Below are 26498 nucleotides of genomic sequence, written 5' to 3' on the forward strand. Positions count from 1 at the left end.
CGTATATGCTTTTCAATTTTGTGCACGATTTCGTAGTGTAGCTTAATACCGATTTATCGATTATGTTCCTTCTTTTACCCCTTTCGGAAAACGGGTATTTAGCTGATATAAAATAAAAAAAGATGTAAAAAACATCTCAATATTTCTTATCACCCTAACGCAATTCTGGTGAAAAACAGATATTTCCTTTTTTTTCGCTTATTATTTTTAATTTGTTCATTTTTAAATTTTTTTTTAGTTTTTATATTTATTTTGAAAGCAACTAAATATAGGAAATACATTTATTTGTTTTCAAAATAAATATAGAATAATAGAAAAATCTATCAAAGAGAAATAATAAAATTATCTTTAAAAGATTACTTTTTTTAATAAACACAATTCAACTACAAAAGAAGAATAAAAATATTTAAATATCTTTAACAATAAAATATTATATATAAAAAAACATAAATAACAGAACTCAAATATATTTCCCTAGAAGTAAATATAATTAAAACGAACTTTCAGGATTTCTAACAACTCATTAGCTTCTCTTTCACCATTCTCCGGGGAAATCAACAAACTATCTTCACTCATACAGTTTTGAAAGAGTAACTTCACTGCAGCATTTACAGACGATAAATAAAAATACCACCAGAAATTCATTCAGAGTATCGCGGGAAAGATGACACTGTAACTGTACAGTAAAAACTTCTTTTCAAAACTGGATTACTCTCGCAAGGAATATTGGAAGACGTTTATATATTCATAAGGGGGTTGAATTATTCAGGAAGTTGCTACTTATCTTGAAAAGTGGTATAAATATTTCAAAAACAATGCGATATTCTAAATGTTTCAAATGAGATTCCTTTTTGTTTTGAAGGGTAAGTTTTGTTTATTCGTCTTTCTGTAATTTTCCATTGTAACAAATACTTTAGTTTTGAAATACTTAGTACTTGAAATACTTAATATTATTCTTTAATTTTGGAAAGAAACGTGTAATTCTAACACAGCCCTCGTTCTACCACGCATTCAATACATAAAAGACACTATAATTCTAATACAGCAACCCTCATTCTACAGCGCATTCAGTAAATTAAAAAAACATAATTCTAGCACAGTAGCCCTCATTCTATCATGCATTCAGTGCATGAAAGAATTTTAACACAGTAGACCTCGTTCAACCGCGCATTCAGTACATGAAAAAAACCATAATTCTAATGCAGCAACTCCCATTCTATTACGTATTTAGTGCAAGAAAGGAACTATAATTCTAATATAGCTATTCTCATTCCATCGCGTCTTCATTACATGAAAGAAACATAATTCTAGCACAGTAGCCCTATAATTTCATAATTAATTGGATCCTGAAACACTGTAAGCCTTCTACGGAACCTAAAGGTTCCGTGAAACAGCATTTTGGAACAGCTGATCTGGAGAACCTTAAATTCTGGATGTAGTTGTGAACCTAATGACAATACGAGTATCAATGGTTCCTTGGCCATTGTAAGCAGAATCCTTTGTTTTTTCTCCAACAAATAGCATTAATGGTCAATCAGTATTAATCATAACTCAACTGAAGCTCTATGCTTCATAAAATTACAAATTAAAATCGTTTCTTAGCCGCTATTTTATTTATTTGTTTATTTTAATTTTATTACATAAAACTCGATAAACTAAACATAATACCAGGTCAGAAATAGTTTTATTTAATAATTTATTATTTTTTCATTGATTTTAAGATTGATACAAAGATTTTTGGAGATACAGAAATTAAGTTTTTTAGATCATTTTTAAATATGTCATTCAATTGAGAAAATGCAAAGGTATAAAATCAGAAAAAAAGTTTAAATTTAAATTTTTATTTCTCAATTTCCCCTTTCTGTAATTTAACTAATTAATTAAAATAATTGTTAAATATTTATCGATCGTCGATAATTTAATCGTCAAATTATGCTAGCATAAAAAGGGCTAAAAAATGCGCTTCTTTAATGCACATATTGAAAATTTAAAAAAGAACCAATAAAAAAATTAATAGATATATTTTTTGAATTTTTTTTCTCGATCCAAAATAGCATAATACAGTTATTCAACAATATGTTTGCAAAGGAGTTTAACGGACTGAAAAGGAAAACAAATTTTTTAAGTGGATTAAGTGATAGTGTATGTAGAGTAATTCTTTTTAATGATCAAATTAGAATACGTGTTTACTTATGCAATCATAAAAATTATTTGTTCAGAATTTGAAGAAAAAAAAATTAAGACACTAAATCTTTCAAATACTAAAGTAACTATTTATATAATAGTTAGAATTTTTCTTTTCTCAAAAAAAAAAAAAATCTTGCAATGAAGAGCTTGTTTACATCACATATGTTATTTCAAATAAAATGTATTAGCACAGCTTAAAATGAATAATAATGCTATATTTTTAATAAAGTATGCACTTTTGATGTCAATTATTTTACAGCCAGCAATGTTTAACAGTGGTGCAAAATACGAAAAGAAAGAATTTAAGAAAAATTTAATTATAAAGTAATTTAGCTACTTACCTTTCCGCTTTAATTAATTTTGAAAAGCAACAACAAAATTAATAAAAATATTCATTTATTTTTATAATAAAAGAAAAGTTTAAACTTTAGCTATGGCTTAGAAACTTAGTTGAGCAGTATGGAACTTATAAAACGAGACAGAGAATTCCCCTGTAGAAATGCCTTCTCCTTATTAGCAGCCTGAGTGAGGAGGGGTTTAATTATAGGGTCCTTCCCTTAGAGAAATATATAATAGCCCCTCATAGAAATATATAATTGCACTTAAGAAAACTATATAATTACACTTAAGGATAATACATAATTGTATTTCAGAAAGTATAATAATTGAATTTCAAGGATAAACGTATGATAGCACTTCAGTTGAATATATAATTTTATTTCAAAGAAAACATAATTGCACTTAAGTGTATATTATTTCTTTTCAAGAAAATATTGTAATTACATTTCAGGAAAAGATATATTTGTACTTAAAAATATAATTGCATTTCACGGAAATACATAATTACATTTCTGAGAAAAATATTGATTGATATTATGCAATATTATTATGCATTATTAAGCAATATTACATTAGGTACACATTAAACAATAATTCAAATACTCAACAATATTAATTTGATTTCTTAGATTTGGTGTAATGAAAATTACTTAGTCACTTAAAATTTTATACGAATAAATTGTCAAGTCTTAATTTATAGCGTAAAATAAGAATTATTTGAAGGGAAGAAAGTGTTTTATAGTGAAACGTTTGTGGTTTTATAGGGGTCTAAGTCAAGTTAGAATACGTGTATATATATATATATATATATATATATATATATATATATATATATATATATATATATATATATATATATATATATATATATATATATATATATATATATATATACATTATGATACAGTACTAAAGACTAAAAAAATAGTAAACTTTTCTTTCCTGCCAATACTTATGGCATAGAAAAAAATGATCACACTGAATAACTTTTTAATCTAATGATCAGATTTTACATTCTAGGACTCAATCTTAATGGTTTGAAAGGATGGCTTCAAATATGCTAATTAACTAGTGCAGACTATATTTAAATAGAACACACGAAATCGGACACAAGAACGTACTTTCTCTGAATAAAAAAAAATTTTCCGACCGTTTCGGATGTCTGACCTCCAAAATTTGAAATTTGGGAAATATGGTTCCTATAGTTTAGTCAGAAAAGCTATCCAAAGTTTGGACCCTTTAATGTTAATTTTAATTTTTGCTTACTTCACCATTTCTCGAAAACTTTTTAAACAAATGGAAAAATTTCTATGCACAATTATAAAATCTGTTTAAGATAATTCAGTGTAAAAAAATAAATTTTAGTAAATATTCAAAAAATTTTATCATTTCATTTTATAAATCAGGGGTTTTCAACTGGCGGCCCGCGAAGTTTTTTTTCGTGGTCCGCGAACTAAAATATATTAGTTGTCATTATTTTACGGACAATTTTCGAAAAAAATCTATGTGGGTTTAAACTACTTTTCTCGTTAATAAAGACCTAATTTCTTCGTTTCTGTGAAATTTAACATATCAACGGTGAAAAGAAATTTATTTCTCAGGTTTTGCATCCAAGAAAATATTTACTCAAATACAAAATTAATCGTATATGTTGCTCTTTTTTATTTCATTTTTTTTGTATTTTGTGAATATAATTTAGCATGTGCGTATCAGAAATTTTTTCGAAGGAATTCTCCGATTTAACTTTTTGAAACCACTCATTTTGGACGAAAATATTTACACCACATATTTGTAAATTTTAAATTTAAAATGTAAATATCTATTTTCTGGTGGTTGCAACAGACAAACCTCAATTTTCTCATTGAATATTTTGTGTGCTACTATGTAAGTTTTAAGACCAACCGTTTTAAAGTTTTATATCTTAACAATTAGATATCTGTTGCACATTAATTGTTTAATACATAAGTGCACATTAAAGTTATTGTAGCCCGAATTTTTATTATTTATTTAAAACTTTAAAAATATTATTAATAACAATTAAATATTTATAAAAAAAATTCTTATTTTAATTTGTAATTCAATATTTAGGTTTTGTACAACTTGGTAAAAATCTGAGAGTAATATTTAATGTTCCTCCAAACATAAGAGTCCTACATAAAATGTTGATAAAGTTGCTACCCGCTATTTGATTTGTGTTTTTAATTGTGGCCCCCGGCCTTATGTAAGTTGGAAACCCCTGTTATAAATAGTCGATAAAATTTGAATTGTAAGATATGACAATTTTTAAATCATTTTAAAGCATGTAAATTAACATGGCAAAATACAAAATTTGAACGAAATCGATTGAATAGTTTCTGAGAGTTTAAAAAGTCGTATATTTAAATTTAATTTTTCAGGACGCTCAACTGTTGTATTTTTTCACTTAAAATCATATACTTTGCATACCTACAATTGTATACCTTACAATTGTATGCCTTACAATTCAAATTTTTCTGAATATAATAAATTGAATAATAAAAGATAAATATTTAATAAAATAATTTTTTTTTTGTGCATAGAATTATCTTTGGGTAAACGAATTTAATAATTGTATCCAAAAATTTTACAATTCATTTCAAAAGTTTTCGAGATACGGAAATAAGCAAAAAGTAAAATTAAGAAAATTGGTAAGAAAACAACAAATTCAAAATCTACTTAACCCAGAACTAAAAATTTAACAATTATTTAAAAGTAACTTTTATTTTATACAAAGCATAACTGATTAAACTAAATTTTTATTATCAAAATTCCTTAAATTTTTACGTTTGTTTCATTTGCATACTGTTTTTAAAAGCTCTATCATCCACATTACACGAAAAAATTTTGCTTTTTGAGTTAAAAATGCCATAATTATCCTGTAAATAACATTTTCTTATGTTTTTTTGAAAATGTTTTTTTAGAGATGGGAAAATGGCACACGTACCTTTTTTCAGCAGATAGTGACACTGATACTCAAAAGGTTGACAAGCCCTAAAATACCTGGAATATACTTATTTTGAAAAAATCCAACTTATCCACCGTTATTATTTTTTCCAGTACTGTTAGGAGTCAAATGGCATAAGCGAAGAGTTTATTATGCAAATCAATATTTTATTATGCAAATCAATCGAATTTTAATTTCACATATTTTTTTTCTATGAAAATGCTATAACTTCTAGCAATTTTTATTTTTTATCTTATAAAATTGAAACAGGAAATACGTACTGATTAACAATTTATTTGTATCAAATTTCTAGTGGAAGGTTTTGAATTTATAATTTACAATACACCAAATCTAAAACATCAAATTTATATTGTTGGGCATTTGAATTATCGTTTTATGAACACCTAATGCAAAATTACATAATATTGCAATTACATTTTCTCAGGAAAAAGAATATTCATTGTTTGTATTACATAGAAAATTTTATGAGTATTAAAAACCAGAAATTTTAACATGAATATTTAGAGCGCCATCTAGTAACGAATATAAAAGTAAATTTTGTAAGCAGTAAATTTGTAATTCGTTAGTAATGACACTTTTAAATTAAAAGTATTAGTGAAAAGAAAATACACTAAAACATAAAAATAATGATGCAGATAAAAACTAATTCTGAATTATGCATTACATAAATTGTTCAATTTGTTCAGTGATTAAATGGAACTCAAATAAACTAGAAAAAATTAAAGGTAAATTAATTTTTAGGGAAATGAGACTGTGAGCAATATTTAATAGATATTGCATACATAGCCTAATGCTCAAAAAATTTTAAGTATCTTAAGAAAAAAAATTATTTCATTTAAAATAAAATAAAAAGCATTTATTTTAATGAAGCAAAAAAAATCCAAAACTTAAAATTGTTTCCTGTTAAAACTGATAGAGGGCAGCACAACAAGACTAAATAAGAATTACTGAAAGAAAAACTAAAATTATTTCAAAATGCATTGTGCATAATTTTAAATCTATGCTGTTTCCACTACTAAAAAAGTATTTGTTCTGAAAATGTAGATTTTATTTGTTTCAAATTACAAAAATAAAAACCCATTTATAACTTTATAATCCTATAATCAACTAATTAACAAATAGCACAATAAAATTTCATCGCTTAAAAATTACTCTTTCAATAGAATTTTACAGCTCAAAAATTAAAAAATTGTGGAAAAAAAGATTTTAGAAAACAAAGGAAAATTCTCGTAGTTTCCAATTTACAGTGTTTTTACAAAATAAAAAACGACAGCACAACTTAGTTTTATAAATTTACGAAAAGAGCATTTTTCTTACAGAAGTTCATGAAAAAAATTTCAATTTCATGAATTAAAAATTTATATGTCCATTAACAATTATTATCACATTTTTCATAACATCTCATCGGAAGAAAAAAGTAAAAAAAAAAAGGAATAAAAAAGAAAGGAATTAAAAAGAACGGAAAAAATAAGACGAAAGAAGCGTTCTTTTTCTTTACATCAGAGATTTCCAAAATTTGATTCGCGGAATCCTAGACCTGGGAAAGATTACATGGATTCCAAAAGATAGGACTTCATTTTAGGAAACTATGATTTTTGAAGCCTAATATTATACTACTACCGACAAGATTCCGTCATTTCTTTAATATTTTATTTATTTTTCTGAAATAATTTAAGTAAAATGAAAGAGGAGGGGGGGGGAAAGAATGTATTGAATACATTTTGAAAATTACACAAAATTACATTAGCATTCCCAATTGAACTTTTCAATGCAAAATAAAACTAAATTCAGCAATAAAATTTTTTTTACGATGATAAACAATGTGAAATTTCAAAATAGTTCGTTTGAGTTTTTATTATAACGCAAACATTAATTCAGCTTATTTTATTCATTGCATTGCATTCACGCATACACCAGAAACAAATTCTGAACCAGACTAAATATCGCTAAATATGTAATAATATAATGTAACATGAAAAAAATTATGTAATAGTAGACTATTAATAGTGAAAAATTTAATTAAAATATTCAATTATGAAGAGCTTTCCCTAGAAACAATAATTACCTTATCAACATAGAAATAAAATATTTATGTTTGAATTTTAATGGCAAACGTATAGATATACTTAAAGTTTTAGTTATACCAGAGTTCACCAAAATGAACCCAGAACGCAGACTTACTTTAATTAGGATGGAAAAATAAAGTATTTGCTCTCAAACATATGACAATGTTGATTGGTTTCATAAAACCTTACAAAGATTTTTAATTTATACGAAATTATTATTCTGCTTTCAATAATAAAAATTTCATTACGATTTTCTATTTTTCGATAAGAAATAAATTTTGCATTTTTTGATTATCTAGACCAGGGGTCGTCAAACATTTTTGATCATCGACCCTTATATAATTTTTGGAAAACTTCATCGACCCCCATAAAAGTAATTTTCGGTTAATTAAAATAAAACTCTATTAGATACGTGTTTGTACATTTATTTTATGATTTTAAACATTTATTAAAATAATAGTACATTGTGTAACCATAGTTTTATGCAAAATATATTAATGTTGAAATTTAAATACCTTAATATTTATTAAATAATAAGTAATTATAAAAAAGTAGAAATAATAAGTAAAGTAACTAAAGATTTATTGCTCATTAATCAATGAGATGGGTGCGCAGGATGTTTTTTTGCAAGGTTCGCTATATTGATTTCAAAATTGGTCAATTTTAATTTTCGTCAAAATTGGTCAATTTTAATTTTTGTTGAAATTTGTCAATTTTGTAATTTTCGTAAAAAAGTACAAAGAGTGCCATAGTTTTGTGGCGGGATGTACATTAATTATATATTGCTGCCATATTATTAATGCTTACCTTCTTTTTTTACATGCATTGATAATTAAAATTGATATCTGAACTAAATGAATGGTTTTATCGAAACAATAACTAATTATCCAAAACTATAAAAGTTTTAATAATGATACTGCAAATATTCAACAGTGTTTACAGTTTGCAAAGATAGCTGAAACTGCGTATGATATTTGCGTTTGTAACGTCAATGCTCGTCACAAGTGACATTTGGACAAGCGCACATATGCATATAACTTATAAACCAGAAGTGCAGAGTACGTGCCACTGCGCGCTGGTACGTAAATACTTGTTTCACCAAAATAAATATACGCTTATTAATTTATGTTTTATGAAGAAACTGATATTAAGTCAATTATAAAGAAATTCACAAATTTTACATACTTATTTAGGTATGTGTGATTTGTGTATAAGGAACTGTTTTTTCTTCAACCCCCAGTCGACCCTTCAGATTCGGATCGACCCCCTGGCTCAGATCGACCCCCGCTTTTGTTAAATAGACCCCTGGGGGTCTATTTAGACCACTTTGGCGACCTCAGATCTAGACAGTTTGTAGTGACTTAAACTATGATTAATATAAATTTATTTCGTTTATGAAAAGCTATCAGTTTCTAGGAAATTAAATTATTTAAACAGCCGTAAAAAGTTATTGAATTTTAAGCAAAACTATAATATATAATTTATAAGTTAAGTTTAATTAAGTTATAATCTATAAATTAAATTTATAAATTATTATGAAACATAAAAACTGCTGTTTTATATTTTAATCATATCTAAGAAGCTAATTGGTATTCCACATCTTATGATTGCCTTAAAATTGAATTAGGTTTCAGAATATTTTCTAGTTATACAGTTAAATGCAGAAATTGAGATAAAAAATTTGTTTTTATAATTAAAAAGAAAGTATGAAGAAGATTTTTTGGGGAAAAAAAAACATTGAAAAGTTTATTCTACCTATAACTTATTTATTAATTTTAAAAAGTATTTCTGTAATACTCCTCCTTTCTTAATATCGGTACTATTATTATTTTTCATTTTTATATTAAATTAAATTCCTAAAATTAAAAGCGGAATTCTTTCATTGCATGAAGTAATCCTATAATATAACATTATTATCTAAAATTTCATAAAAAAAACATATTGAAAATGGTATGTAACTTAATCATCTTTCGATTATTAAACAGTAAATCAGTAACATTTACTATACGAAACAATTTTTAGTCAAAATTTGCAATTAAGATAATGAATAGAAAACTGTTATTGGGAATAAACTTTACACAACATAATTAAACAATCTGTTTGCCGAAAAACATTTAAACAATTTTATAGGAACCAAACTTTAAATAAGAATTATAAAATTTTTTAGATGTAGTTGTAATGGTTAACCAAGCAAAGGTCTATATTTTATCCCAAAAAACTGTGAAACTAAATCTGAGTAAATGCAATAAAAAATTTTGGAGTATTCATTAGGAATTAACTTTTAACAACATATTAAATATTCTGTTTGGCAAAAAAAAACATTTAAATAATTTTATATTAACCTAACTTTGAAAAAGAATTATAAAAAAAATTTAGATCAAGTTGTAATGGTAACTAAGTAAAGATCTAAATTTTATCCCCATAGATAGTGAAACTAAATCTGCGTAAATGCAATAAACAATTTGGAATAGTTTAATTGAATAATTTCAAATTATTCAATTTAATTATTCAAATTTATGTACTTAATCTGATTAAACATACCTCTTTTCGGAGGATTCGGATTTCTGACTCTCAAAATATAGAGGGTAGCCGCAATCCGGGAAATATGGTCCCAATAGTTTGAATAAGAAAGCGGTCGATAGTAATTTTCCTCTTAATGTTAATTTTTGTTTATTTCACCATATCACGAGAACTTTTAAAGTGAACTGAAAACTTTTTTCACACAATTATAAAATTCGTTTATCAAAAGATTATTTTCTGCAAAGCAAAACTTTAAGTAAATATTAATTATTTTTTATTTAATATCAGTCAAAACATTAAGAGATCCAAATTTTGAAACATTCTCCTACCCAAACTATTGGGATCATATTTACCAAATATTTACCATATTACCATATTTACCAACTCCTATATTCTAGAGATCAGAAATCCAAATCCGTCGGGAAAAAAAAGGTATGTTTACTGAAAGAAAGTTAGTTTTTGTGTTTGATTTCGTAACTTAAAATATCGCCTGCAATAATTAATTAGCATATTTGAGGTCACCATCTTTATCATTTTAGACCTAGAACGTGAAGCTCTGATCATTAGATCAAAAGTCATTCAGCGTGGTTCGTTTATTTTGTACATGCTGTACGTCACTTCCGTTCAACAAACTCTCACCAAAATCGATAATTTACACTCACAAAAAGAACTCATTTTAATAGGGGCGGGGGGGAATCAACACTATTTTAAGAAAACATTTTGCTACGTTATTTCCAGGCAACGTTTTAAGCATCGTAATACTTTTATGGATTAAAAATTGACGAAATGATCACGGAAAAGAAACAAAATTCTTACACAATTCAATAATAACTTTTCTCCAAATGAGCCATAATGCCCCACCTGAGAAAAATTACAGAAATAAAACACATTCCTTAACAAAATATTATATTCCAGTAAAAGCCACGATCTCTTGTTTACAGAGATAAATCTGTAAACTAATGTTCGAAATGACTATTTTTATCCCTCCTCTCGAAAACTAGAATCGTGTTATTCTCGGAAGAAAACTTTACAAAATTCATTCGATTTGAAGTCAAAAATAAAAACTTCGGAAGAAATAACAACATCAAGGCTATTTCTTCCGAATCTTCAAATACTGGAATCATTTATTTTTTTATTATTTGGTTAAATGATTAAAAAACTAACTTTCAAATTACGATATTTTAAATATTCTTAGGGGGAGGAGCTTATCTTAAAATTTTCATAAAAAAAGGTAAACAAAAACGGCATTTTTGTAAATATTTGGCAATATTCAAGTGAGAAAACTCGAGAAACATTTGGGGAAAAAACAAAAACTACATACGCAGTTTTTTTAAAGTTTTTCATGCAGGGTGTTCCGTAATCGTTGCCTCTTTATATATATATATATATATATATATATATATATATATATATATATATATATATATATATATATATATATTCTTGGGGGTTGCAAATCAATATTTAAGCTGAGATGATACTTAAACGCTATTAAAATCTAACAAAGCTATTGAGGAAAGCGGGAGCGAAATGATTGAAACCTGTTTTATTATCTGGGGGAAAACTGAGAGAAGTTTAATCTCAATTTTTATTAAGTAATTAAAAGAATGACCATAAGTTTAAATCTACTATGCCCTGTGAATCTTCCGCCACACGGTTGCTATGGAAACAAGATAAATAGTATTTCAAAGATTCAGTTATTGATATTTCTCTAGCCAACACAAATTCCAATGTTAACCCACACTACAATTCGAAATATTTTAACCTCTTAAGCATAGTCAATCGCAGTGCTCTAGACAGGTGGTTCCCAATTTTTTTCAGTTACGGAACTCTAAGCGATCGAACTTCTTCCGGCGAAACCTTTAATTTTAAAATAAGCTAAAGATATGTGAATGTTCTAACCAGAAAAAAAAAACTACAAATCAATTTAGAAACATTTAAGGTGAAGAATGGAATTTTTTCATCGTTTCATCAATGGCAGTATTTTCGTAGCAGAATATCGGCGACATTGTCGCAGAACGTTACAGAGTTCTTGCAGAAAGAAATTTCCTTTAGGACAGTGTTTCCCAAAGTGTGGTACGCGTACCCCCAGGGGTACGAGAACAGTCTAGCAGGGGTACGCTTTCTTATGCGAAATATCTTGCTACAAACGAAAATTTCAAAAAAAATTATTTAAAAACAAAGCTAACCATGAAAATTTACCATTAAGTATTTTTCTATTGGCTACTTTGTGCAGAGTTAACAGTTAATAATTAGTGGTGTCAACAACCAATTGTGATTTTTAACTTCTGTGAATTTCTTTAAAGTAAAAAATACATTCATATTTTATTAGTGGTACACAGCGTTACGAAAAATTTAGAAAGAGTACACAAAAGTCATAAGTTTGGGAAACACTGCTTTAGGAAGTAAAAAATTTAGGTTTCCTTTTCTGCAGAAATTATGAAAAAAAAAAAAATTTCTTCAAAAAATTCTATTTAAAAGATGCCTTTTTCGAGTATCGGTGGGGAAAGAAATGTTAGTGATTTTTCTATTCTTATTTGAGAAAAAAGAAAAAATAAAGAATAATGAACTAAAAAATTTTGGTTTTCTTGTCTAACAAGATTTTTTTTCAACCAGAATTATTGTTACATAATATACATTGTTATATAAAACTTTTACTTCATTTTTCAAAAGATTCCTTACACGCTCATCGGAAGGAAAAGAAATGCTCGTGATTTTTCGTTTCATATTTAAGGAAAAAAAACTCGTTAATGACTGGTTTCAGCTAGAATTACAATTAGAAAATACAAGGAAAAAAAAACGAAATCGTTAAAGTTGAAACGATAGTTCCGTTCTAGAAATCATGTTCTTAAGCACACCATATTTTACATTTCAATAAAATTTGACTTGTGAGTGGGGATTTTGTTACAAATTCAGATTTGCTGCAAAATATTGCCGTCCTACTTTTTTTTTTAATTAGGATGAAATAAAATCGATCCAGTATTTTTAAAAAAAACGACGCACATGAAAATTTTAAATCACGCATTTGAGTTATCGCTTTTTCGCTCCGAACTCGTGCCGATTCCCCCATTAAAATCGTAATATGTTTTGATCCATTTCTTTTGTGGCAATTATTGCTACGAATTTCTTATTTGTTTTTTTCTAAATCCGATATCGTTTATCGCTCAGTTATTATTTTTATTTTCGTGAATTTTTGAAATATACTGATATTATTACAGCACGCAAAATTCGACTTGCGGATTCAAAAAATCATTCTTTGACACGCTCGTTTTGCGCCGATATTCTTGTTAATACATGTGATATTCAAATCGTTTTTTCGACATGTATTGCTACGAAATTTCATTTTTAAAAAAAAAAACAAATCCCGATGTTTTTTTTTGCAATTCAATTATAGGCTTAAATCAATTATTCACTTTTAATGAGACGATTACATCGTTTTTTCGACTTGTTAGACCTGCCGAATTTCAAGGGTTTTTTAAAATTCCAGTTATTTCTCAGTTAATATTATTTCTACACGTAAAATTTAAATTGCGCATTTAAATAATTACATTTAAAGCGTTCACTTTATGCCGATACTATTGCCAATCAATGTAGTGTTTAGATTGTATTTTTGGCAGTTATTGATATTGATTTTCACGTGATGTTTAAATATCTCAATATATTTCTGACAATATGTGAATTTCGAATCGCATATATGAATATTTAATTTTTAAAGCAATGATTCTATCGCTTTTTTTCGGGGGGGGGGGAGGTAGGTACATTTTTTTCCACACAGTTTTTAAAATCCAAAATTTTATTTCATTATTTGTTATAGCAACTACAGAATGTCGAAACGAACATAGCACCTCTGGTGTGATCATGGAATCACCACAATGTTTACTTTTCCTAATACCTACTGGGCTGTCTTCAACAGGAGCGCCCTCTTCGTTGCCTTTGCAGGATCTCTAGGGCTCGACTCCTAGCTCGTCTTTAGAAATTCTCGCAACCGCTAAGGAGGGGACGCTATCTTTTGGAGATAGACCAGTATTCCCCGTAGATCTCGAGAGTGCAGCGTCTTCCTTTTTTTGAGCTGCGTTTGCGTACTTAATTTTTTTCCCATGTGTGCTCCAAGTTTGTTATAATTCATCGTAAGTTTATTCCTTTTTTTAACTTCATAAATTTAACATATTGCAAATCATCTATTCCGTAAATTTTACTGCAACAAATCTCAAGTATGCTTTTTGCATAAATTAATATTTTATACGCACTGGAGCACAAGGGGAGGACATAGTCCACGTGTTGGACTTGATAATGTTTTATTCTACAATCTATGAACAATAGATGTACTCTATTCATAAATATGACAATTAAATAAAAGGATTTGTGGTGTATTTGAAGTCTAGAGAAGTCTTTTAGCTATGCAACTTAGAAATATCTCCCATAAGAAGTAACTTCGAAGTTCCTGTTCTGAGAATTAAAACAGCGTAACATTGTAGTTCATCATTGTCAAGGAACGTCGGAAGTAAGTTTGATAGCTGTTCATGGTCGATGCCAGAAGACGAGGTACCACCAGCTCTGGCAAGCAACATCTCCTCTCCACTATGCAAACCAACGCGTTAGTACCCCTTTTAAACGAGTCCGATTTGCATGATTTCACGATTTTTAATTTTCGTTTTCTTTTTTCGATGTGATGATGATTTATGAAATGCGAAAAAGAAAATAATTAGTGTGTTTTCCTCCTACAAAATGTTAGAATATTGCTTATGATATTAAAATAAAAAATATTACATATTCATTTAAAAACAATTTTATTTTATAAAAACAGGTTTTTTTTGTAAACACAACGTTTCTGTTACTTTAAATTAGTACCATGCATATTTGTTATTATTAAAAGTATCTTGCAGAAAGATATTAGTGGTAGATAGAGAGGTTTGTCGCAGAAAGCCCAAACAAATTCTGCTACAGGGAACAGTCTTAAAATTAGGCTTTTTATGTTAGGCAGTTGAATTCTCAAGTCTGTCTTCCGTTAAGTGAATTAGTTTTTAGCGTATACAAAAATAAAATTGGATAAAATAAGCTGAATTGTGGTGTTGAAAATGAACTGTTATAAATGGTGAGAATGGTTATGGGATGAAAAAAATTCTTAATTTTGGTTCTTTTAATTTGAATATTAAATTTAGTTCGATGATAAATACTGACGCAATCATTAGGACTATTATTTTGGAAAAAAAGAATACTTATGAACAATATAATATATATTATATTGTTGCTCATTATTTTGTTATTGGAAAGAAATTTTTTTATAAAATTTGATATTTCGTTTTATTGACACTTTATTTTAAATGATTTCATAAAACTAAACTAAATATTAAATAAATAATCGTTTTGAAAGAGACCTGTTACAGGTTTTAAAAATCATATCTGGTTTTAAAATATAAAGATAAGAAAGAAAGAAAGTCTTAACTCACGGAACCTCTCTGGTTCCAAGGAACACCATTCGGAAACCGTTGAGACAACTGGCGAGTGGAGTTATTCAGAAAGTACTCTTATTTTGCACAAAATGTAAATAATTAAAGTACTCACTGTTTTGTTTTTGAGATCTGAAGTGACTGACTGTGACCTGTTTCGGAGCATTTCGAACATTTTGGAAACTGCCCCTCTACTGTCAGAACCGGACCTAGGCCTGTGAGGCTCGACCAGGTTGTGTGCGGGTGGTGTGCTGTGTGTGGCCAGCGGCGATGTTGGACTCACTACAGTAGATCTAGATAGAGAGCCACCAGAGGACATCATACTAGATCTGAAACAAAAACATCCTTTTTACAAATGTGAATTGCATATTTAGATTTTCAACACATTATTGGATGATATTCAAAAAATAGCTGAACAGACGCACAGAGAGAGTGGGCATATGAAACAAAATTGTAAAATCAGAACCGAAGTCCTGGAAGTACTGGTGCAACCACGGTCAAGCACCTAGTCCCGTTTTCCAAGACTTATATCTTTCAACAACTAAGATCGGAATGCTACATGACCTTGACCGACGTGGACAGTACTTCCACATTATAACCAATGAACCGACTTTCAGCCACTACAGATTTAACGTAGACGTTGTTGCGTATACAATCTGGTTATTTATTCGGTTGCCAGGATCGAACTCTCCTGCAGCAATGTGGGCAATACCTTAAAAGACTGCACCTCAAATGAAATATAAAATCGTTAAAAGTGACATTTCAATTCGAGAACCAGTTGTTTTGTACCGACTGCACCTCAAATACAGTATAAAATCGCTAAAAGTAACATTTCAATTCGAGAACCAGTTGTTTTGTACCGACTGCACCTCAAATACAGTATAAAATCGCTAAAAGTAACATTTCAATTAGAGAACCAGTTGTTTTGTACCGACTGCACCTCAAATGCAGTATAAAATCGCTAAAAGTGAAATTTCAATTCGAGCACCGGTTGTTTTGCACCGACTGCACCTCAAATACAGTATAAAATCGTTAAAAGTAACATTTCAATTAGAGAACCAGTTGTTTTGTACCGACTGCACCTCAAATACAGTATAAAATCGCTAAAAGTAACATTTCAATTCGAGAACCAGTTGTTTTGTACCGACTGCACCTCAAATACAGTATAAAATCGCTAAAAGTAACATTTCAATTCGAGAACCAGTTGTTTTGTACCGACTGCACCTCAAATACAGTATAAAATCGCTAAAAGTGACATTTCAATTCGAGCACCGGTTGTTTTGCACCGACTGCACCTCAAATACAGTATAAAATCGTTAAAAGTAACATTTCAATTCGAGAACCAGTTGTTTTGTACCGACTGCATCTCAAATACAGTATAAAATCGTTAAAAGTAACATTTCAATTAGAGAACCAGTTGTTTTGTACCGACTGCATCTCAAATACAGTATAAAATCGTTAAAAGTAACATTTCAATTAGAGAACCAGTTTCGTACCGACTGCATCTCAAATACAGTATAAAATCGCTAAAAGTGACATTTCAATTTGACAGCTCATTTATTCATGTTGTAAGTATCGTAATTCATAATCAAACAGTTATTCAATATTGCTTAAGCGACAAAAGTTATGACGATTAATGTTATTAAAAACGAGAAACAAATAAAAACTGCAGTTAAATAACAAATTAAGTATTTACTTTCCTGAAAACCTTATTTTATAATTTACTATTTCATAAATACGTTTGCATGTAACTACAAATGGAAATGTAAAACGATTTTCTAAATCTGACAGCATTTTTAGAGAAATTTAGAACTCAAAATTAGCAGATTTATTCCATTTATCCATTATCCCATTATCTCTGTAATTGCTAATATTTTTTTTTAATTTGTGGATTAAAATAAACGAAGAGTTAAAAACAAACACCTAAGCGATCAGGAAACTAGAATACATATATTTATTAACATGCTGTTAAACTCGTGTCGAAATAGAGAAGGTAATCACTAGAGAATGTCGTCAGGGAATAGATAAGACTTATATTTAATTAAATTCAGTGTAGATTTAATTAAATTATAATTCACAAACACTATTACTCTAGACAGTGCACTCTATTGAGACATAGAATTTAAACTCTAGTTTCGGCATAATGGATTCAAATAGCAACGCATAAAAATCTAGACGGATTTTATGAGGACCAGAGAGAGATTCGATTTTTATTTAGAACGATTTGTAGGCACTCCCAGCATGGTATAAATGTCAGACAGTTGTAAAACTTGGGAGCAGAAGTTCAATCATAAAAACAGAAGGAATTTGGAATACGATAAAGAGCCGGTTGTTAAGGAATTTAATGCTCCAAACTAACTAAATCGATATTTTAAAAAATGCCACTTCAGTTATTATTAGTTTATAAACGAGAAACAAATAAAAATATTTTTTATTTATTTCCTGAATAAATGTAATTTTAAAACACAATATAATGAATGATTTACTTATTTATATTTTTATTATATGCAAAGATATATGCGTATTTTCAACAAAAAAAAGTGAAGTTAAAAATGTGTTAGAAACTCTTAATTGCCGCGTCATAATAAAAATAGTTCTAAATTTTTAATTAAAGATTTAATGCTAAAAATCTCATTTTAACTTTTTCACATTGCTGTATTTTTAGAAAAAGTAACCATAAAAAATAACGTTGAAAAATGCTGTCATAATCAAAACACTGATAAAAAAAATTTATAAAAAAAACAAAAGTGAAACAGAAAAAAAAAAATTTCTTACTTTTTAAATATAACTTTAACGTAAGAATCACAGTTACCGGTTATCAGTCTTACCGTACAGGAAAAAAGTGACAATATAACAAAAACGACTATTAGAAACGCTCCATTAAAATGTTGCGCTACAGTTAAACAGAAGAACAAGCAAAAATAAAATAAATAAAAAAAATAGTTCTCAATTTTTAAAACATAAAAGGTTATAAAAACGAAAGAAACTGTCTTGAATGATTATTATTAAGAAAAAAAAATCAGCATTACAAAACTCATGGTTTAGTATAAAGTCATTCGGTTTCAATTATTCAAATTTCGCTTTTCCATCTGTCTTTCAGACCATAAATTGACAAGTTTTAGAACTTAAGTGGAAGAATGCATACATCTGGAAGAACAATTTCTAATAATGTTGTGTAAGAAAAAAAAAAGACGATTTTAGATGATTCAAATTTTTTGAAAATAATACTTTGCCGAATATTCAGTCGAATAATTGACCAATCATTCGGCCAACTGAATATTCAGCAAAAGGACTGAATAAGCAGAATATATGTTATATCCCTAAAAAGAACAATAAAATATACTAGGGCCGTGATAGCTTGGTTGGTAGGGCGCTGGGCTCATGTCCAAGAGGTCGTGGATTCGATGCACGTTAAATCTGTCGGGTCACAAAGTCCTCCTTGTTCTCATAAAAAAATCATACAACTGGGGGTATTGACCCGGGAGTTTCCCTCTCTTTTGGATTGGGTTCAAAATTAGAGACTACGGAGAGAACATCGGCAGCAGTAAACTCAAAATTGAGTCGGCTGTTCAACGACGATTAGAAATGTAAATAAAATATACTAATTTTTAGTTTTAGAATTACTCAGCACTAGTTTATTAGAAGAGTACTGAACTACTCATAATAATTTGTGACAAATATAGAGAAAATTTTTACAGTACTGTTTAGTTAAAAAAATACCCAGTATCAATTAATTAAGATTCCCTGATATAATATTTAATTAAAATACGTAATCAAGTTCAAGATTTTTTCGATTTTAAAATCTGCAAATGAAAACCATATAATTTGTGAACTGTTCCTATGTTTTTAACGATTTTCACTAGCATTATAAATAAAAATAAAAATATGTTAGTTGAATATCGTATTTCGAATCAACAAATCAATTATTATAAAATCAGCATTCGTGCTCGTAGAAAACGGGATGTACTAAAAATGCACAAAAGTCAGAAATATCATGACAAAAATCTAAAAATACTTCTAATCAAGAAAATCAGTAATAATCAAGACGACTATACGAACCTTGAGTTAATAATTTTTTTTCGAATCGTTCCAACAATACATTATCAGAATGTTGTTACATAAAATTATATCAATATTTTATGGAAAATTCGATTAAAAAAATCAACTTTTAAGGAAAAAAAAAAGACATTGTTGAAAGAGAAGTAATCACGGGGTTCGTGAGGGAAGCGCGCCGGTGACGTAGTCTCCAAGTAAGAAAAAAAAAAGTTATAAAATAAAAACGACATTTTTCCCTAAAGGCAAGACACAATCTATAAAATTTCGGAATATCGATTATTTTATTTTAATTACACATTGCGATAAATATTTTTTTCTAAAAGGATAGGCTACAATTATAACAAATGACTAAGATAAAACAACCCGTTAACAACTTGCACGCGCCTTAAATTAACCTTCAAAACTGTAAACTTCCTTATTTTTTAACGTATTTACAAGAAAATACTATTTTTAAAAAGGTACCAAACAATTAATTCACCTACTTCAATCAAATACACTTTTAAAAAAAAAAAAATCTTACCGTATTAAAATATTCTAGTTGAGTTTTTTCCTCATATTTGTGCGTTAGTTAAAGACTAAGAAAGTGTTCTTAATGTTGAAACTTTGGACAGCAGTAATTTTAACTTTGTATAAAACTAAATTAAAAAATAAAAGACAATAGCAAATTTTAAAGTATTACTACGATGAGTTAAAGAACCCTTAATGACCCAATCCTAATTTTCAGTACTTTGCATGCAAGGTGTTCAGTAGTGTTTACGCTTAATATATATTTTTAGAATCCTTGTCAAAAATAAAATAAAAAAAGTATATAAAAAAAGGAGGGTCGCAAATTATTAAGCAACGAAAAATAAAGCGAAAAAAAAATAAATATCGAAATCTGATGAAGTACTATTGAGAAAGCCGGGACTGTAAATACCAGAATATATTTGATATTCAGGCCAAATGGAGAGGAGTTGAAAGGCATAATTATATACACATCATCAGGCAATTAAACAGGTTTAAATAATTTATTAAAACAAGGTCGGTTCTTTGCTTAAATATTACTTTGCGAACTATTACATGCTTAGAGATTTTTGTGTCATTTCTGATAAGAATTCTAAAAATATATATTACGGGTGATGATTACGGGACACTCTATATAAGTGTATGCGGAGGCTGGGATAGCCTGGTTGGTAGGGCACTGGGCCCATGTCCAAGAGTTCGTGGGTTCGATTCCAGCCGGCTGAAGGCTCCCCGTGTAGTAAATGGTGACTAATACACGTTAAATCTGTCCAGTCGCAAAGTCCTCCATGTTCCCGTAAGAAATCAATACATCTGAGGATACTGATCCAGGAGTTTCCTTGTCTTCTGGATTGGCTCAAAATTACAAGGCTACGGAGTTGAACATTAGTAGTCGTAAACCCAAAAATTGGGTCGGCTGTTCAACGACGGTTATAAAATTAAAAAAATAAAAATATAAGCTCATGCAAATAAAGTAACTTCATAGCCTGCATCATAAGCTGAATGCATAGACGCATGATACTTGGTTTCATTAAAAGGATGCCATACCGCGGAAGAAATTGTTCATCACAAATTCGGTTTCACATCCATACCTAATTTAAAATGTAGAAAAAGTGAGATTCTAGAGTGAGCCGCGAAGTTTCAAATGTTGAAAAAATATATGAAATTATCAAATTATTGGAGAAGAACTTTCTCAAGCGTATTCCTAAGTTATCTCCTAAAAATTAATTTTCATTTTAATATTTTGAAAATTTCTTTTCAGTATTTGAAACTCCATGGCTTACTTTAGGTATCCCTGATCTCACTTTTTCTATGCTTTCAATTTTAAATTACTTAAGGAGGTGAAATAGAATTCGCGATTTTAAGTTTCTTCTTTGCTATAGCGTCCTCTTAACAACACCAGGTTCTAACGGGCCCTTAAAAATCATACTGGCACTTCACATAAGGAAGATAAAAACTTTAAAACGTTGTAGCGAGCTGAAAGACAATTAAGACAATGTGAAGTTCGATAACACAAATAAAATCAGAAGATAAAACAAAAATAATCAGTGGATAACATTAACGAAGACCAAGATGGAGAATCGGTTTGCATCCATGAAAGCTGATTTAAGAGAGAAATAAAAAAAATTCATTCTTTCAAGAATGTTCTGTACAAGCATAAGATTGAAATAGTAAATACAAAAATTTCCACGAATGTCATAAGTATTTAACTAAACTCAGCGGCGCGACAGCCCATAAAGGGCCAAGGCCTACTATGCCCATCTCAGTTTTCTTGACCTTGTGCTCTGGGGTGCAGGAGCAGATGTTCCGGTCAGGTGGTCAGCCAAACGCGGAACCCCCAGTGTTTAGTTCTCAAGCATGCTTGGAACTCATTTATCGACCCACTGAAGGGATGAAAGGCTGAATCAACCTTGCCCATCCCGAGGATCGAACCAGGGACCTGTGGCACAACAGCGCGAAGCGCTACTGCTCAGCCACCGGGCGTCAGGCAAAAACAGAATGACGACTGAAAAAACCTGATTTAATGATAAATCTAAACTCTCAAAACGATGAGTAAATTTTTCACAATTTTCATTAAAACAGGATATTTAACAAAAAGTCTGTAACCAAACTCTGGCGATATTTGCGTTTAACCATAATATCGTTAAAGTATTTATTTGTCAAAAAAATTTCAAAACAAATTTAACAAATTTTGATGTTAAATAAATAAATAAAAACCTCGAAAATCGTACGACGAGAGCCGTTTTCTCCTCGAAATTTATTTTCAATCAATTCTTTCTTACTAACATTCCCGTTGTCGCCGTCACTTAAATAAATATTTTTGTACGCATGAACAGGAACCGTTTTTACCGTCCACAGCATGACGAAACTTCACTGTGTAAGAACTTTCAGGGGGAACTGATTTTTCCATGTTATTGATTTCTCATAGCTTAGTAATCCTCATAACGCAACAGCTTGCGATCTAATCAATTTTGTTAAAAATTGGCAATAACTGTATTCCCCCTTGATCAAGTCAGATCAAGTAATAACACAAATAAAATTAAAAACACATATAAAGACCAATTAAATACACAAATAATAAATTAGATCAGTGGATAATACAAATAAGATAAGGAGACAACACAAATGAGACTAATGGATAGCACAAATAAGATTAGTAGATAACACACACAAGAGCAGTAAATAACACAAATTTTAACACACTGAATAACACTAACCTTAGCGAGAACATGAAAGATGGCTTTTTACTTTTGCTGTCTGATTTAGAACGCGGTCTGAACACATCGAAGACAGCAGCCGCAGACTTCTTGTCATGTGCATCATCACCTGACTGTCTCCGGAATCGACCCGTTATGGAACTAGAAGACGAGTCTCGACTAGAGGCTGAAGATGATGCGGTTGAGGAAGTAGCTTTGGCCCCACCGGACAATGACCGAATGCGTTCTCTGTCTGTGGCCCGTTCGTCTGGTAGCACCATATTGGCGTCGTAGTCCTCGGTGACAATAGTTGGGAGCACCAACAATGGAAGATCCTGAAAAATAAAGGTATTTTATAAACGCAGCTCTTAATATCGTAAATGAGGAGTTGATTTCTGCATCTGTGAGATAAGATATACAGCAAGCAATAAATGCAATTAGTAAAAATACTTTCGATTAAAAACGCAGTTTTGTTATTATTTTAATGGGTTTCAGAAACTTTAAAGGCACGCGTGAACACATGTTTCTAAGTGATATAACTAGAGCGACGATATTCAAGGGATAGAGAATTTGTCTCCCAAGAAAATGACGCAGGTTCTAAAAGCAGAGGTGGCTCGCGAATTCTCCTCCAGGCTCCCATAGACTGCAGTGCTGACGCAAAATATCCTGAGTGTTAGATGATTCCTGTGGTAAGATGTGGTAAGTCCTTTGCAGTCGAGGTAACCGTAGGATGTTTTCCTCCCCATGAAACGCAAATGTGAGTTAATTTATATGGAATAATGTTTCGATAAATTCGTTTCATAATTGTGCGCAAATTTTTTTAAATTCGCATAAAAAATTTTCGAGTTATTGCGAAATACGCAAACAGTTAAATTGACATTAATAGATTCAAACATTTGACCGCTTTCTTGCCTACAATAATGAGCCTATATATTTTCCATATTGCAGCTACTCTCCATGTCTTTAAGGGTCACAAATCCGTCAACAACAAAAAAAGTATGACCAGTAAGATAGAGTCTTAGTACGTGAAAATCCGATCATCAGATCAAAAGTTATTCAGGGTTTTCACTTTCTTATTTTGCACACTGTACAATAACATTTTACGAATAAAGTTTATTTAAAAAATATTTCCTGTAGAAAATTTGCATGAAGACTTCCTACGCATTAATATTGGAATCTTAAAATAAACTTTTACAACAAAGCCCTAAGACATTTTTACTTCTAGCAAAATGCATTATAAACAGTAGGAATTAAGACATTTGAGACATTAACTGAATCGACAGGCTCTCAACGCACAGTCAAATAAATTCCCTATATCCTCCCCAACTAATTCCCTAATCCCTTATAGTATACTATTGATTCAATCACCCGGATGTCTGCTCCAAGGCAAGTCATTGAAGAGTTAACTTTATTAAAGGATATTTGTCTTTCACAGAATTCTATTCAACAAGGGATTCATAACTTCTACAGATAATAACTCAAAAGGGATATTTTAGGGAATTTTCTAAAATGAGAATAATTGTAAAAAGGATTATAGCACTCATTAGGAAACGTTTCTGCTTATTTCAATTATAATGAAACAGAAGAGAGCTAATTTGATGTGTCATTTTGCTTCTAAATAATTGAAATTGGAACGGAAAAGTAATTTGGAATTATTAGAAGAGTTATTGAGTAATTTTGGATGACAGTAGGAAAATTTCAAACTTGTTACAACAACAATTTTCGACGTCCAAAAAAATTGATTAAAATCGTAATAAAAATTTATATAAGAGGGCTAAAGAAATTTTGAGAAACGTTTTTACGTGTTTCTCTGGATTCAACATGGTTATGTTTTAATGACTATTATTAAAATTAGATTAAATAATACCAAATCTGAAACTTGCAATAATTTAAAAAAATATATAATTTAATCTCTTTTTAAATTAATGCAAATCTGCAGGGTGATATATAACATTACTTAGTGCACAGGCATTACGATCTCAAGGCTATAGAATGATAAAAACGATTGCGTAGCTCTAGTGCTTACAGTTGATTGAAACGCAATCCTTGCTGTAAAAAAAAGCAACCTATAATGGAGTTCGGATATTTTTAGATAACAAAATTGTGACACTAGGCCATGGGTCGCCAAACTATTTTGATCATCGACCCCTATGTAATTTCTCGAAATCTCCATCGACCCCCATAAAAGTAATTTTCTGTTAATTAAAATAAAACTCTATTAGATACTGTGTTTGTACATTTATTTTGTGATTTTAAAGATTTATTACAGTAATACTACATTGTGTAACAATCGTTTTATGAAAAATATATTAATGTTGACATTTAAATACCTTAATATTTTTAAATAATAAATAAAGTAACTACAGATTTATTGCTTCTTAATCAATGAGATGGGTGTGTCTGGTATTTTTTTTTTTTTTTTACAAGGTTCGCTATATTGGGTTCAAAATTGGTCAATTTTAATCTTAAATCCCCTCGAAACTCCACATTTAATTTATTCCTGTACTTAGTTCAGATTGAATTTGCGTGAAAGTTAAAGGCATATATCAAATTAAAATAATAATATTTTCAAAAATTTTGTAATTTTCGTAAAAAAATACAAAGTGTGCTATAGTGTTGTCGCTGGCTGTACTAACCCATATTACTAAAGCTTACCTTCTTTTTTACATGCATTGATAATTAAAATTGATATCTAAACTAAACGAATGGTTTTATCGAAACAACGAGTGTGATAGAACCTTTAGAAGAAGAGAGCGTGATAGAACCTTTAAAAACAGAAACAATTACAAAGTATTTTATCTTTTTAAAATTAATTGTCTGTGCTCACATGTCTGACATTCTCATAGTTGTTTCTCTTATTTTTACAGGTTTTAATTCACTCTCTTCCCGTTGGTAGTCACCGAAAAATGGCGACGCTTGGCGAAAGTCCATTCTTGCAATTTCTTGGTTTAAAAATATCGTTCAACTATAGATATGAAATAACGGTGGATCCACACCGATATTTTTTTATTAATTACAAGTCAAAACAGCATGATTAAGGAGTCCAGTTTCGGCATAATCTTTTATTTTACTAAACGATGGTGAAATAGCAGTTTCACCCCTCTCCAGCCGGAGAGGGAGAGTTTCAGTCAGATCTGACTGAGTTTAATTTGTAAGCATGAAATACCATAAAGCCACGCAAAAACATTGCTCCTGCGTTTTATAGGATGATAAACAGTTGTGAAGAGGCCAGTCATTATTGCCTTTTCTGTATTCTTACGCCTCATCAAATGTATTTACTACTCATAGAAAATCGTTTAATCTTTCCTTATATGGAAGTGAAAGATCTTAAAATAACTTCTCTTTTGAAATATAAATCTAATTATTATTCATTGGCATGTTTTTAGCGTTGAAGTCCCAAAATAGAATTTCTACCCTTATCCTTTACCAAAGATATTCTATGAAAACGAATGAAGTTTTAATGCTTTTATTAATACAAAAGTATTTAATTTTTGTATTACATATATATATTTTTTAGGTATTTTAATGCAACGATTACGTTTCTATACGAAAAATGAGTGTCCCCGTTTGAAAATTTCGAAATTGCGTAATTATAATCGTAAGAGCTACGTAATCGTTTTTGACATAATTCATCAGCGCGTAAATCATAATACTTGGGTACAAAATTTTAATCCGCTTATTCAAACGCCATGTTCTCCACAGG

The 26498-nt window shown here is 29.4% G+C and overlaps 1 protein-coding gene across 5 annotated transcripts in view; it reads right to left on the reverse strand.

Annotated features, from left to right (window-relative positions):
• LOC107453731 (5'-AMP-activated protein kinase subunit gamma-1) overlaps positions 1-26498 on the reverse strand; it is a 369446-nt gene that overhangs the window by 128465 nt on the left and 214483 nt on the right. For 4 of the 5 annotated variants that reach the window (XM_016070657.4, XM_087168247.1, XM_071183176.2 and 1 more), the window contains 2 exons: positions 22817-23130; positions 15658-15871 (listed from right to left, as the gene is read on the reverse strand). In XM_016070657.4, coding sequence (XP_015926143.2) covers positions 15658-15871; positions 22817-23130 — 528 coding nt within the window. Of the gene's footprint in view, positions 1-15657; positions 15872-22816; positions 23161-26498 lie in introns of all 5 variants that reach the window. The other variant, XM_087168248.1, reaches the window with a different exon arrangement.

This window comes from Parasteatoda tepidariorum, chromosome 7 (genome assembly GCF_982258835.1).
Source record: "Parasteatoda tepidariorum strain Cologne lab strain chromosome 7, Ptep-v5.0, whole genome shotgun sequence".
NCBI lineage: Eukaryota > Metazoa > Arthropoda > Arachnida > Araneae > Theridiidae > Parasteatoda > Parasteatoda tepidariorum.